This window comes from Merops nubicus, unplaced genomic scaffold, assembly GCF_000691845.1.
Source record: "Merops nubicus isolate BGI_N331 unplaced genomic scaffold, ASM69184v1 scaffold42590, whole genome shotgun sequence".
Lineage (NCBI taxonomy): Eukaryota > Metazoa > Chordata > Aves > Coraciiformes > Meropidae > Merops > Merops nubicus.
The window spans coordinates 1-15802 of NW_008581625.1; the positions used below are offsets into that span (position 1 = coordinate 1).

Sequence of the window (15802 nt, forward strand, 5' to 3'; positions counted from 1 at the left end):
TTATTATTATTTTATTATTATTATTTTGTCCTACCTAATAGAATTCTTCCAAAGCCCAATCCAATATTTTTAAAGCTAAAATTAAGACGATTTTGTTTTAAAAGATTATCTCTCTCTTTCTTTTCTCCTTTTATTTATTTAACTTTTTTCTTTTCCTTTCTTTCTTTTTTTTTTTTTTCCTCTCCTTTTTCCTCTCTCTCTCTCTCTCATTTTCTGTGTTTCTCTTCCTTGTCTCCAGTTTTACTACCTGGTCCTTCGCCAGATGTGTGCCTGTTAGCAGTGTTGTTGTTCAAGAACATCTTGTCCATGCCTTTGAGCGCTTCAGTCAGGTAGTTTTGGAGGGCTGTGAGGGCAGCGCAGATAGCGGGGGCCCCAAAGCCGTGAGTGATGAGGCTGAAGTGAGTCAAGCAGCTCTGAATGCCCGGTTCCAAAATAGGGGTGGGCCGGCTGTTTCCAATGGGCGTCCTGTCCTGGGCCAGGAGATCTGTAAATTCTTTACAAAGTTGCCTGCACAGAAGAGAGAAAGCCAAAGAGAGGAAGAAAGAAGGGAAAAAACATGGTTAGACCCAACCCACATGTCTCCAAGACAACCAAGGTTGAAGGAACAGTTTCAGGCCAAAGCTGTACCCAAGCCCCAGAGGAGGACCTTTTTTAAACCTTCCTTTCTCCCACCAGTGCTTGGGGACCAGCCATGGTGAGCCAGCAGCTCCCTGCTCAAGATGGTGCCCTTCAGTATAAAGATTTTTGCTATTGCAGGATCACGCCAAGTCTGGAGATAGAAATCTCTGCCAGAGCAACAAAGATGCTTCTAGGAAGGTTTCGGTTGGATATTAGGAAAAATTTCTTCACTGAAAGGGTTGTCAAATATTGGAATAGGCTTCCCAGGGAACTGGTTGAGTCACCATCCCTGAAGGAATTAAAAAGCCCTGTAGATTTGGTGCTGAGGGACATGGTTTAGAGATGACCTGGAAGTGCTAGTTTATGGCTGAACTCCGTGGTCTTCATTCTCAACCTAAATGATTCTATGATCCTGAAGCATTGTGAAAATTCATCCCTGTTTTGTGGCTCTAGGAATAACCAAGCTGAAAGGGAGATGCACCATGGGTCTGCCAACCCCACGTCTTCCTGGAGGCTTGACCCTGGCTCAAAGCAGCTCCCATCAGTGCTGTTCCTGGAGGAAAGCACAACCATGCACTGAGAGCTGCTGGGTGGCACAGGGACATGGCACCTCCTCTGAGACTGCTCAGGCTGGGCCACCTTGTCGAGAAAGATCAGGACAATCTGGAGCCTATGCTGCCTTAATCATTGTGTGAAGAGCAAAGCTGTCCTTCCCTATTTTATTTTGGGAGGTGGAATCACAATTAAGACATCAGAGTTGACATCTGGCTCTTGTTTGTTTGCCTGCACCTTTGAAAAATCAGATTTGATTTTTCTAATGAATTCACACACACTTTATTTGCATTGCTCTGGTCCAAAAGGCCTTCAAGTCAACAGGTGCCTGGGCAATGTAGAAACCCTGGGGGCTGGTGGGGTTCCCAAAGGAGCAGTTTCTTTGAGACAGATGCCTACCCAGGGACTGGAGAAAAAAAGGTCAGAATTCTTTAAAAAAAGGAAAGAAAAGATAGAAAGAAAAAAAAAAAAAAAAGCCCTTAAAAAATGTGTTCAGCTCTCATCCTCTGAAATTCTCTGAAACTCCCAGCGGGTTAAAGGTTTCAGAGGGTGGGGAAAGATAAAGGTCTATTTCTATGTGTATTATCCATTAAGAAAGTGCAAGAGAGGAAACTTTGAATTTGGAGAACAAACAGTAATGAGTCCAACATTTTACATCTTCAAAGAGCAAAGCAGGGTCTGCGAGCAATTAAAGTTCTGGGACATTAATATCTTCTGACCCTGCGGAAAAGGGCAATCAAATTCCAATCACGTCTAAAAAACATCTGGACAAATTTGAGCAAATGATTTTTCAACCCTCCATATATTTCTTTAAATTACACTGTCATCGGAGGCAAGCCACGTCCCAGAGCACAAAATAAATGAGAGCTGTTTGGGCTGGGTTGTTTTTTTTTTTTTCTTTCTTTCTTTGTTTTTCCCTCTTTTTTTTTCTTCTAGCTAGACAGAGATGTGTGGAAACACACAACACCCACCACTGAGGACCCCAGCAAACTATGAAGCACCCAGTTAGTAACCTGGAAGGCACAGCCAAGTATAAATCATCACATACAGCACATCCACTGAGAAATTCCCAAAGAGAGAGATGGATTGGGGAGAACAAAACAAGGATTATTAGCAGTACAGGGAGGGGGAGCATGGGTGTTGTTGATGTGGGTTTTTTTCCTTTTCTTTTCTTTCTTTTTTATCTTATTTTATTTCCTTTTACTTTTCTTTTTTTGTTTGTTTTATTTTTCACAATTTTTTTTCCTTTTTATTTTTTTTTAATTAAATCATAAGGAAAAAACATTGCCATTTGGTAGCAGCCAAGCAGGTGTGTTTAAGCAGCAGAAGGGACAGACAGACATGCTATAGAAGCAAAACGTAGATTTTTTTATCCCCTTTTTGTAAAGATTTTTTTAACAGGTGCCTTGGAAGCGATGTGCAGTAACTGGAGGACAGTCACCTCCATCCTCTATAGTGCCAGGAGTGTGTTGGCAGAAATCCCACCGCAGAGGGATGCAGAAGCTACAGGGTCTATACTCTGCCCATAGGGTGATATGAGCATCCTTCCCCCCCGGGGGCCCGTTGTAATTTAGGCACTGGAAATTCCGTCTGCTTTCCAAACTATCTCATAGAAAGGGTTTAAGGAGTGGGAGGAATTTCTCGGGGGAGGGCAGGAGGAGGGGGGTAGTCAACTTCGCACTCACTTTGTAGCCAGCAGCATGTTTTTCCTGGAGTGGAGGTCGCTGGGGTCCGTGTGCTGTCTGTTCAGGTACTCCGACACAGCTTTGGCTGGGAACTCCGTTTCGCAGATATACCCAAAATCCCGAGCTAAATGAACGGCCTCACCTGGACGGAAGGAGAGGGGCATTAACACCTCCGGGCCCCCCCGGCCCCGGGGCTGGGCTGGTTCCCAGTGCCCGAGGCACCGGGCTGCTGCCCAGCGCTCCCTCCGGGACACCCCAGCCCCCTCGGGCCGCCTTTAGAAACCTTATCACAGCCCTTACACCTTGGGGGACAGGCTCCAGAGTCAATTTTTCCCTCCACAAGCCCTATATTGGGGGCAGAAAGAGGCTGATGGGGCAGATTTTCATTGATGAGTTTTTCAGCCGCTGAGATTTGTCTTTGCTACAAGGCACTTGTGGTGGTATGTACCCATGCAGCTGATTGTGCAGAACTGTGGGAGAAGTACACACACACACACTCACATACACTTTTAAATTAACTGGGAGAAAAAAAGAAAAAATAAAATAAATAAATTAAAAACAAAACAAAACAAAACAAAAAACAACAAACCACAACGTGGAAAAAAAAAAAACACCTCAGACTGACCCAAACTTCTCCTACGAGCAGAGGAACCATTCCTGTTGCAACACACCAGGTAATCATCCAAAATTTTACAGATGGGCACATAGCGTTAATCTGAATGTCAGCTCTTTGTGGGACGTTGTCTACACGCTTATTTACACACACACACAGAGCACACGCATCATTAGCACAATTATCGCCACATCTGTAAAATGATGGAGATCACTGGGAATTATGAAATCTGCTCCTTAACTGACCGTCGTACAACAGGGATCTCCTCTCTGCCCCGTTGTAAGCAAGCAACCAATGGCAACCTTTTTCTATCGGAAAAAAAAAAGGAATAATTACTCTAACCCTAATTCTAATTGTCACTTTTCCTGCCTGCCTGGTTTCAGGTTTCTCGCCTCCAGAGGTTCTTGTCATCCAACTCCTACTGATGTACTTCGAGCCACAAGAAGAAGACAGTAGCTGCAGAAAGGAGGAAAAGAGGAGGGGGAAAAAAAAAACACCTCAGACTCTAGGGGGATTCTACCAGATTACAGCTCAGCCCCTCCAGAATAAAGCATTAAACCCTTTAAAGCACCGCCTGAGGGGCCGGGGGGAAGATTTCCAACACGCCAACCAGATACGTCTAATAACTCCAGGACCACATTATTTTTAACGATCAGGAGTTGCTTTCCAACGTCACCTTCTGCTTCCCAAAGCTTCTCGCTAATCACCAAACCGCTTAATGAAAGCGGGGGAGCCCGGGGATCCGCCGGCGCGGTCACCCCGCTCCGGGCGGGGTCCCCCCCGGGCATCGCTCCGCTAATCCCGGCCGGGGCTGGTCGGAGCCTTTCTGCTCTCGGCGATACAGCAAAGCCTGGCTGGGAGCAGAAAAGAAGATAAATCTCCAGCAGGTGCAGCTTCTTCCAAAAAGAGGGAGCTCTTTCAAGGTAACTGTTGATTTGTGAGGAAATCGGGGGAGGAGGGTAACACACACCTTAATACACACTTGACATAGATTTTAGCATCCCTCTGCAACCGCACAGGCTCTGGAACCTCAAGAAAGCTTCGGGGAGGGACTGATTTTCCTGGGAGAAGGACGCACCAGTTCTCACACCCGCAGAGGGGTTGAAGATGCACTACCCGCGGTATTAAAGGGCAGTTGTCCCCCTCCCCTGAAATGCTTCACGCCTCCTATAGCGCATCCCTACAGCTGCAACCTGGGCTGCGCTTCGCACGCTCTCCACAACCTTTATGTGGGTACCAGGAGGGGACCCTTTCTGTCAGCCCCCGTCTTTTGGGGAGCCTGCCTCCCTCTCCGTATGCGGTAAGCTCTTATCGCTCACATAACTCAATCAAAAGAGTGGAAAAGTTACTATCTAGGGCAAATGTTTATGCAAGTTTATATGCAGACGAGATAAGTGGATTATTTATACGCCTCTCGGTGTGTGTGTGTAATGCAGATACACTTAATTCATAATTGCATCCATACTATTCCAGTTATGGTTTTTGGAGAAGGTCCAGCTTCTCTTAGCACAAAGACGCATATAGCCTAAACATATTAATTTTACTTCTCAAAACAGTCGCAATAAATCAAAGAAACCCGCCGAACACCAAAACGACATTAGTTCACTCGAAATGAGGTGAAACTTCAGCCTCCCCTTCCCTCTCTGCTTCTCTCTTTGTTCATTTCTAGCCACCTTAAGGTAAACCGCCCTCTGTGACTCTAAAATCTCTCTGATATCTTTAAAAAGAATGAATTCTGTAATCTTTTTCCTCAATGAGCATCCTGCAGTGGCCATAAATAAGGTCGGGAGGAGCGAATAAACAGGAGGATGGAGCAGACGTGGGGTCGGAGAGCACAGGGTGGAAATTAATAGCAATGAAGAATGGGATTGCCCTGCAGAATTACACATACAGACACACGCGTATAAAAACACATACACACAACCTCATCCTCCCCACCAAGAGGGAGCAATGACCCTCCAGCCCATCACTTCATTTTGGGGATCCTTAACAGTGCTAGGGTTCATCCTAACCCGCCCTGGGTTTCACCTCCACGAGGTTTTCCCACCTGATCCCGAAAGTTGGGGGTTGTGTTTATTTTTTGGCTGGTAAAATGTCAGACATGAGTTCAGAGCAGGCAGGGGTGTGAAGGGAGCTGCAACCCCCGGCTTACCTTCCACCAGGGACGTGAGTAAAGTGACATTTGCGGCCTTACGCCTGCCGGCTGGTAAATTCAAACCGATTTTTTCTAGCCTTTCTCGCAAAGATCTCCCCCCGTTTTTCGATTTGGCTCTAGAATTGCAAAGAAATTAACATCGTGATTAACCCTGCAGTGTTCCTGGAAGAAACGTTTAGCCTTATGCCGTCGATGGAGCCTGGGAGGGTTTTACACTCGACGTTAAAAACTTTGGGGGGGTTGGTTTCTGCTCGAGTTTGAGGAGTTTTGCTTCGTTTCTCCCAGGGGTGGGAGTGGGGATGAACCCACTTTTATCTCTGTTTTATCCAGGGAAAACAAATAATGCCAGACAGCAATAATTAATGGACAGGGTTCTGATCTAGAGAGCGAAGGGTTTCCTCCTGCATGACACTAACTCGTATTAAGATGGAGTGAAGAGATGGGCAGAAAAGAGAATTAAAGCCTCAGTTGTTCCAGGAACGAGACAGAATGGAAAGAAGAATGAGAGGTCGGGTGGGGGCGGAATCTGAAAGGCTCAAAGGGAGAATGTGTGCGCCTGTGGATAAACAGAAAAGGAGGAAAATCTTTATTAACCCGTTTCGTGTGTGTGTGTTCCTGTGCGGAAAGGCGATGCTGAGAGGCAGAGCTCACCTGAAGGCAGGGTGCGTTATAGAGAGGGAATTGAGTGCCTGAAGGAAGATTTGAATATCTGTCGGAGGTTACTGATAAGGGCAATAAAAGGATGAGTGAGCTATAGGTGGGAGATACAGAGCTATTGTTCCGACGTCTATACATATGTAAACCCCCAGGGATGAAACTTGCCATCTGCGAAATCAGGGAGAGTTTTGGCACCTAAGATCAGAGGCAATCTCAAACATCTCTTAGTTCTTACTTACAATTTGTTTAAGAAGTAGCAGTCACACTTAGCAAAAGGAAACCAGAAGCGACAGAGAAGCCATTGACTGGCTTCCCACTATTTTATATCAAAGTAAATAGGGATAGATGGCAGAACTGCCAGAGACCAGCTTCCTATTTCATCTGCTCTGAACCAAAAGCTTGTCTAAAATTCAGATTCAAGATAGGAACTGAAGTCAGCAGCAGCCAATAATTACGGCTTGGGCCGTCTCCAGAAATCCACTGAAGTTCAGTAATGATGTTTCTTTACCTTGATAATTCTATTTTCTACAGTGTATCTCTCAGATGTTCTCCCTGCTCCATTTGTGGCTGTACAGAATGAGCAGCCAGGTTCGCATCTGTAAGTAAAACTCTCTGCTGCTCTCCCTGGCAAGGCTGACAGCTGAGCAATGATTACAGACATTCACGTGGAACAGCATCTATTTTAGGAGACCCTAATTCTCACGTGTATTTTTGGGTGACTGACTGCATGGAACAGGACTTTCCCCTTCCTCTCCAGACTCGGAGCTGGAGCCTCTGACGTCATCACCGTTGTTTTTATGTTTTGGTGTTTTTTTTTTCGGAGGGGGGAATCACCAAAACACCCTAACAGAAAAAAAAGGCTCAAACCACCACCTACCACACCCAACTACAAAACCAACAGCCACCAAACTTCATTTTAAAACACCTTAGAGTCGACATTGCCCAGCTGCTGCTACAGGAGTTGGCAAGATATTTCCTCCTCTACAATTAGCAAATTTTAAATATGATCTGAAATTTATTCAGGGTAAATTTATATGCATTTGTTCCTGTCTTGAAGTTATATTTTATTTTCCAGTCTGGCATACGCCTCCCATGTAGAATAGGAAGTTTTAATCCCTCTCAGCCTTCTATTGCCTTGAGTGAACTGGTGCCTCATACCATATCATGACTTCTTCCCTGTTCTGACTGGAGATACAGCCTTAGTTCACCTTTCTTACAGACAAGTCATGCTGACAATTCACAACCCTCCAGTCACTAACAAGAAGACAAAGGCCTTTCTCCTCTTAGTCTTTCCAGCTGACGACTTCAGAGCTTAAATTCTGATTGCTGACACCTAAGTGCACCATCATCTCTCTGTTGATATGATGCAATGGCGACCAGATCTCCAGCTTATCCCTCACTCTTCCTTTTCCTCAGTACCAATAACGCCAAATATTTTGAGGTCTTCGGCCAAAATCCACCAGGTCATTAGCGGCTGATTTGCACAGCAAAGGCCTGAGGACCGACTGTGAGTAATTCTTCTGGTGACCTTCTCGAAATGAAGCACTAAGTTTCTGACTTTCAAAGCTATCTGTTGATGGTTTCTTTAGCCAGGTACTTAGCTACATTACAGGTGGCCTACTAATCCCTGCCAATTTCAGTAATGTCTTGCGTGACACCGCGTTAACTGCCTTATCTTTATGGCTGTATAGAGGAAGCCTCATATATTTATCTAGGAAATCTCTAGAACTACATCAGGTCCAGAAACGCACCCAGTTCATCCTGCAAGATCTAACCGCAACATGCCCAGCATGACATTTGATTTTGCCCCTTTTCTAAGAGAGAAATGTGAGGAGAAGGAGAAAAGATAGAAAACATGTGCATGTACCAGAGTGAAAAACTTGTCTCAGTTCCTTCATTGAGGAATTCTTTGACAGGAACTGCGCAGGGGCACCTCATTCTCTGGTGTCCACACATGCATCTCAATGTCTGAGTGCAACACCTGAACCTTATCCTCAACGTTACCCACACAGGCCATGACAATAAGATCAATGCATATTTGCAATCATCATTACCCTGGACCAATTTTTTTTCTGGTGCATGCATGGGAGCCCACACATGGGTGTGTTCATGCACTCACCCCAGCTTCTTACCTTCTAAGTACTCCTCCTAGGAGGGATGCGTTCAGACACTCCGGAGGAGAAAGGCGTCTTTGAACTTCTCCCACAGTTACTTTATATTTTGAAGTTGAACTAAGCAAAGACAAGCGACCGGGGACAGAGCAAAACACCTCTCCGGTATTGACTGAAATTCCACCCAGGAAGCCATCTTTATTCATCATCAAAGAAGTAACAGATTTTGGAGGAACTGGAACTGGAGAAAGAAAAGGGGAAGAGGGGAGAGAGAAACCATCATGCCACGAAGTAGCCACAGGACAACCACAGTCTCTCTGACATGCACAGAACAGCAAAATGAAAGGGAGTTTTGAATTTCTGGCTACCTAAAGGGTGCTGCTCCCCCAACCTCTAGGAAACTGCTCCATGAATGATGGATGGAGAGAAGGGTGGTGCAGTACAGCCTCTATGCAGGGTTTGATCGTTGGGAAATAGAATACATATTGGCAAGCACCTGGCAACTTTCGGGTTTGAGCCTGTGTCAGAGCCCCCCGATGCCTTTTGTACAACGGACAGCGCCTTTCTGGAGGGGAAAAAAAAAGGAAAATTTACTTTTTTTTGCTCATATTTCCATTACTGCTAAGCTGAGCCAGGAATAAATTCACTACACGAAGGGAGTTGCTGTCTTAAATAAGTATCAAGGCTGGAGGATACAGCTACCAGAAGACAGCTCTGTTATTGCTTTGTGTTTTTATTAAGTCTGGTTTATGAAATAAAATGAGTCTTTTCCTTCAGAAAAAAAAATGAACACCAGGAAAAAAAAAAAATAAATCTGGTCTAACCATGGTGTTTGTCATATTGTGCTGTCCGAGAAATAGTAGGAACTCCCCTGCCCCTAAGTAAAGCTGGTCTAGTAACTATAACTCATATTTAAAAGAAGTTGTGGGAGGAAAAAAATAAAAGGACACAATAAAGCGAAACTAAATAAAATAAATACATGTTACTCTGTCTATGATAAAATGAAATATTTCTTTTCTCTGAGAAACTACTGAGGTTATTTTAAGAGTAACCAAGGGAATCATAATGAACAAATTCCTATAATAGCAACCAGACACACTCAGAAATAAATAAACAACCAACAACAAATAAAAAGAAAAGCTGAACTAAAAAATGAAAGCAATTCCCCCGTGCCGTGGATTTTGTTTACAAATGAACTTAAATAGCTCCTTCATAATTGCGTGTAAGTGTGATGATTTACAGCAGGTGCTCTTATCAATCAACCAATCCCTTTAATTTATAGGGAGCCTCGCTGCATTTTCCCAGTTGTTTCATTTCTGCGAGTAATTGATAACAAACCGTACTTAAGGTATGTTTTATGCAGGAGTTAATAAGAGCTGACAGCTGCTACTGCTGCTTCCTCTCGGAATCCCGGCAACACGCGTTTCCTTATAGAAAATATACTCTAAAATTGGGGAGGTTTGCTGGTGGTAGAGCCCTGGCAGACCAGCGGGCATGTTTCAGAGGAGAAGACTAATTGATTACACACCCTCGTGGAGCAGATACTGCTTCACAGTCTCCCATTTCCACTCAATCAATTGCAAAACCAATTCGGCAAATAATAGGGTTCTATTATGCACATATGCCAGCTATTTAGGTAGTTATAATACATGTCAGTTAAGTCATAAAAACCCTGTTTATTTGCGACATATCTGGAGAATCAAACCATTAGGGTTGAGGGGATATTTAAGTCGTCTGGAGCTGCTCAACAATAAGATCGGGTATCCTAATATATTACCAAGTGCTAACTACTGGGCAATTGCCAATTTTATAACCTCAGTGTATGGAATAGACACAACCGTGTTTCACTGGTTTTATTACAGATCATTTCCTACTGCCAGACCAGACCCCCACAATAAAAGCTCTATAACAGCTAAAAACCAAAAGGCATGTCGATTTTAGATATACATATTGCTTCATGTGCCTTGTATATAGTCTCCAGTATAAACAAATTATTTTGAGTGGCTTGACTTCAGGGAATCAGAAAGTGAAATGGATTCCTATTTCTCTATTATTTTTAGTTAGGCACTTTATGCAGCTCGTAAAGGCGGTTTCAAATAGTTTGAGAACGGCACAGAAACAGTTATAAAAGAGTTAGAGGCCAGCTTCTGCTTTCCTTCCTATTAATAGGATTTTTTTCCCTATTGATTCTATAGGAAAAGACTCTTATGGGGGTATCAGATGTAGTACTAGCAGACCAAAAAAAACCCCAACCCATCTCGCTTCCCCCATTATACAGAAATATATCACTTATTTCATGCACGATGTTCTGCAACGTCATTTCAGTGAAGCAGTAAGCAAAAGTTTGGTGTTTTTTTTATTAAAAAAAAAAAAAAAAAAAAGTGGATTAAAGCAGTGCTACCAGACAGATTTTCATGACTGGCATTTTTTTTTTTTTTTTCCTTTGGACAAACACACGGGCTCAGTGGCTCGAGTACACCTTTACAGTGGCTATATTTAGTGACCAGTTTATCAGGTCACTGTCCAGTGAACTGAGAAATTAAACAAGAGGCAGCAATTCCACGACCATCTGATCTTAGTCCAAACTCACTAAAGAGAGAGGGACCCTTGCAACGCTTAAATGTCCCTCACCCCACCCGCCTTGGCCTTTTGGGGCACTCATTACATTAGTTAACCTTTGAAATATGGATTTTCACGTGCTCAGTGGTGGGGTTTTTTGACTTGCAAATTGCTTTGGGGAAGCAGGTTGGCTCCCTTCCCTGCTATGCTGAGAGCTCCTCAGCTTTTCTTCCTCCCACTGCCTCCTCGAAAAGGACCGTATGAACCTACCCATCAACTGGAGTCTAATAACTCTAAACCCATTTTAGAAGCTTTCCAGGCGGTGTAAGCATATCTATTGCAATTTCATAGCTTCAGAGAGATGTATTCTATCTAGACTCTATATCTTCTGTAAATTACCTAATGCTGCCTCAAAAAAAGTGTTTGCCATGGAATGAATTATCTCTATCTATATCATATCTATATGTTTATCGTGGCTATAGCTTTTCAGATATAGCCCAGACATCACCAGAGAGAACATAACGTGGAGGTTTTAGTGGGTGAAAAGATGTACACGTCCCTCTGCGTCGTTGCATGTGTCAAATCCCTGCGAGTATGTAAATAAACTATAACGCAGGGTGTATTTATAGCCCATGTCAACTTTCCCACTTGGTTAGGGACTGCCACAACTGCTGAAATAACACAGCATAAGACACGCGGTTATATATACAGCGTCCCCACTTCTGCTTTAACTTTATCCCATTTAGTTCTTGTTATCCCCAGCAGAAACAATTCGATTTTCTTTCCCTGTCAAACTCTGTTTGCTGTGTGCATGTGAGCACTCACAAATACAGAATTTCCCTTCCAATATCACTGTCTTCTCTTTCTTTCTTTCTTTCTTTCTCTCTCTCTCCTATATTTTTTCTTTTCTTTTTTACTTTTTTTTTCCCTCTCCTGTCTCTTTTTCTATCCCTTCTTTTCTTTCTATCTTTCTCCTCCTGTGGTTACTCCCAGCGTCTTTGTCATTTCTCCCCTTTCCATTTCTCTTCAGCTTATCAATAAACCGGGAGAGCAACAGTAGCCGCTTGATTTGTTAGTAATTATAAGCATACTGTTCCTGCAAACGGGATCTCTAGATGAGTGAGATCGCTTTAAAACGACAGCAGGAAATGGTGGGGAAATGGAGCATGGCGAAACTCAGCGTGAAGCTTTCAGTTCTTTACATGTTTACAATTTTCTGTGCATACATTAAGTCTTAGGGTTTCGTGTTGGTTGTGGGGTTTTTTTTGGTTTTGGGTTGGGTATTTTTTTTTTTGGAGTGGCGGTTGTCTGTTGGGTTGCTCCCCACGAATGAGTGAGAATGCGCACAAATGGAAATAGAAATAAAAGGTCATTTCAGCAACACTAAAAATAAACAAATAAATAGAATAACGTCCTGAAAATAGCTGAATAACGAGGCTCTAAGCTAGAGATATCCCTAGATTACCCCCCGCAAGAACCCTGGTGAATGTTATGCTAGTCGATTAGTCAATCGAACAATCAATTGGAAGAAATATTTCTTATATTTCTTACTAACAAACATCATGGGCAATCGTTACTAATCAGCTATCAAACTGCCGTCAAATCTTTTTTATTCCCCCCATCTTCCTACTGAGTCTGAAATGAGCAAAAAAGTTCTTTGTCAATGATAATAAGACTTTGTTGTAACTAGTCATTTGGTCTGATTTGGCAGCCAGACCTAGAAAGTCTGGAGTCAACGCCTTACCCATTGCCACTAAAAGACTTGGTCCTCGTTTTCATCACAGAAAGTGTGTATTCAGGTCCTCTTCCCCCCTCCCTCCCCTCCACCGCAATCCCCTTCCCCTGCAAACCAGGGCTACATTTCAAAGCGAAATGTATTCCCTCGAAATTGTTTTGCATTCAATTAAAGAGGATCACAAGGTTCAGTGGGTAATCCAGGGAAAAGCACGAAGCTGAGTGGCAGCGAAGCAACATCTCCCATTCCCAGATCTATCACCTGAGAAGCTGAGGCCAGAGTGGTTTTCGGTTAATCATTTAGCCGGATACCTCAAGAAAAGGTGGGGAGGACTCTCATGCTGTATTATTAAGAGTTTAAAAAAAAGAAAAAAAAAGTTGCCACCTCCTTTTCTACGTTTCTTTCAAATAATATGAACAATAGAGAGTGTTTCAAGGAGACAATGAATTAAGGTGTTAGGGTTAAAGTGGCTTTTTCGTGCTAAATCAGATGGGAGCGTGCAGACGATCGTCAGAAACAGCTGAAAGTAAATAAACACATCAGGATAATTTTAAGGTCACTGACTGTGCCCCAGAGTCACAAAAAATTAACTTGGGACTCGGGCCATGCAAGATTTTGCAAGAGGACCACTTCTTTCGCCATAGTCGGTGCCAAGCAAATTTCAGATGAGCAGCTGACAAGGGGACCCGATTCCTGACCCAGGGAAAAACCTTTTCAGCAGAAATGGAGAGAAAGGCCTCAAAACGTGCACTTGGTAAGGTCTTAAAGCCGAATTAAATCTGGTATTAATGCTCTTGGTGATTATTATCATCTAGATGATTTATCTGGCTCCCCCCCCCTCCCACTTCCACCACCCAAATCTTAATGGAACTAGGAGTTAACGATGATTTTTTAATGTCTCGTTGGATTTTTACACTGTTAATGTACCGCATCCTTCTCATTATTAGTTTATTGATTGTTCATTGACCAGCCCCCTTCAAATCGTATTAACCACCCTCTGCCAGTTTAGATTAGGAGAGTTTAAAAAGCACCTTTCATTATTTCACCGCCACCACAGTCGAGTTCAGGCTTGGTAGCTTAATGCTCGCTCTAATGGGGCAGCTAAGAGACGAGGGGCCACGGTCCCTGCCTATTGCATTAATAGCTCAAAGGGGGCTAATACAGAAAATTAGCCTTAAACGAGCTCTGGAGATCTCCAAATGAAAGAGCCATTTATCACGCTGGCTACCTTCACTCCACTCGTTTGCTCTCTCTACTGGGAACAACTCATTTCCTCTTAACTAAATTACTTCAGAAATGCCAAGTAAGCTCAGATAGCAACCATAACAAGAGCCTGTGTATATGTAATCTGTTGTACGGGATCGATACACGAGATAAATCGATAGCCGTGTATGAATCCCTATCTAATTTCCTTAATATTTTTTTGGTAATCCTTTCGCCTAGATAGATAATTCCCTCTGCAGGCCTCAAAGACCGTGAAAAAAAAAAAACTGACACACACAGTCTGATGACATAATCTGGATTTCAAATCCACATTATACTTTTCCCACTACATAGAAATTAAAGGGGTTTAGGCACTAAAATAGGGTTTGGTGAAATAAAACCCCTCCAAGCCTTGTCTAGCAACTGGAAAAAAAACACTCAATACCCATCTATCTACACCATCCACTTGCAGCAACGACTTACAGAGTTTAAATAACTTATTCTTACTTCAAAGTACATCCTCACAGCTACAAACTGCAGGGAACAAAGCGAAATTGCTACTGAACCCCTCTCTGTGTCGCTCCTTCTCTCGTCCTGATTAAATATGGTCTGCCACGAATGTGAAACACTATTTATTACACATTTCTCTACCTCTGCACCCAGAAAACTCGCTGTGCAAAAAGACACTGAGCTCTCCATAGTTCTTTATGCTGAAAAGTTTCTTAGAGCTCAGCACGACTTCTCAGGAAGAAAACACTCCTACAGTGACTTTAAAACAGCTGCAGATGAATTTTAGGATCTGTTTTCGTCACTTAATTTCCAAAGTGCGTATGTATTCTTTTTTATCATGGATCAGCTCAGAGTGTCTCTTCCTATAGCTGCAAATAGGCACCAATAATCCCACCTATGAGTCCCACTCAGGGACTGTGTCTCTTTAGGTGGCAGCTGCTCGACCTGGGGCAATGCCCTTAGACAATAAGCACGCCTAGATCTATACCTAATACACAGAATTCTTAAAATTCACATTTTAGTGCTACTCGCTATCTAACTGTACCACCCAGACCGCACATTAAATATCTCTGCTGCCCTCGTCTTCTGATGGAAGGAGAGACACAGGGTGGGGGTGGGAAAAAAAAAAAGGAGTATTTTGAACTGGGTGATGAACAGAAGAGTGTTCTGCGAAGAAGGAAAAAGCGAGCGAGGAGTAACGTTAAAAAGGAGTCTCACGAGCACAAATCAAGCACCAATTAATCAAATACAGCCAAGTGGAAACGCCGTGTATGAGGTGTCAAGCGGGGGTGGGGAGGGGAGGAGCGGGGAGGAAAGTGAGAAAGAAAAAAAGAGGAAAAATACAATCAGAAGCCATCAGGTTAGAGACCCTGAACAAAAAACCTGCTGAAAGTTCAAGCTGAACTAAGACAGGAGAAACAACTTTTTAAATATTTTTTTCCCTTTTTTTCTTTCTTTTTTTTTTTCCCTTTTTTCCTTTTTTTTTTTTTTTTTTTTTTTAAAGTAAGTAACTTTCTGTTTCTCAAAAACACCTTCGACTTTTCGCGGTCATAAATGATGCTGCCAAAAGGTCTTCGAATTTTCATTTGTCCTCCCCTCAAACAACTAGAAGTTGATCGTGGGTGCGCGAGAGAGACAGGACACGAAGATTTAAATTAAAAAAACAATAAATACACGGAAGGACCTCATGCTGCCTTGAACACATTTTAAATAAACACCCTCCCCGGTACTTTGCTTTATTATTCTCTATTAAAGTATTCGTGCGCGTTTGACAAATAATAAGGTCCTGGAGATAAGTGCTGCTGATAGTCAGCATACGGGACAGCGTTTTCTAAGCCTCATCTCTGGTAGTTAAAATTGAATCTAGAAATAGAAACTCCTTAGATAATTAAAGATAGCTTTCCC

At 43.0% G+C, this 15802-nt stretch overlaps 1 protein-coding gene across 1 annotated transcript in view; it reads right to left on the minus strand.

Moving 5' to 3' along the window:
• Positions 1–200: 200 nt before the first annotated feature.
• The window catches only part of TFAP2B (transcription factor AP-2 beta (activating enhancer binding protein 2 beta)), a gene marked incomplete at its 5' end in the record, with an annotated part of 16445 nt that continues 843 nt past the window's right edge, over positions 201–15802 (minus strand). Inside the window, 4 exons of the mRNA XM_008935063.1 lie at positions 201–507; positions 2856–2997; positions 5621–5739; positions 8413–8632. Coding sequence (XP_008933311.1) covers positions 207–507; positions 2856–2997; positions 5621–5739; positions 8413–8632 — 782 coding nt within the window. The remainder of the gene's footprint in view (positions 508–2855; positions 2998–5620; positions 5740–8412; positions 8633–15802) is intronic.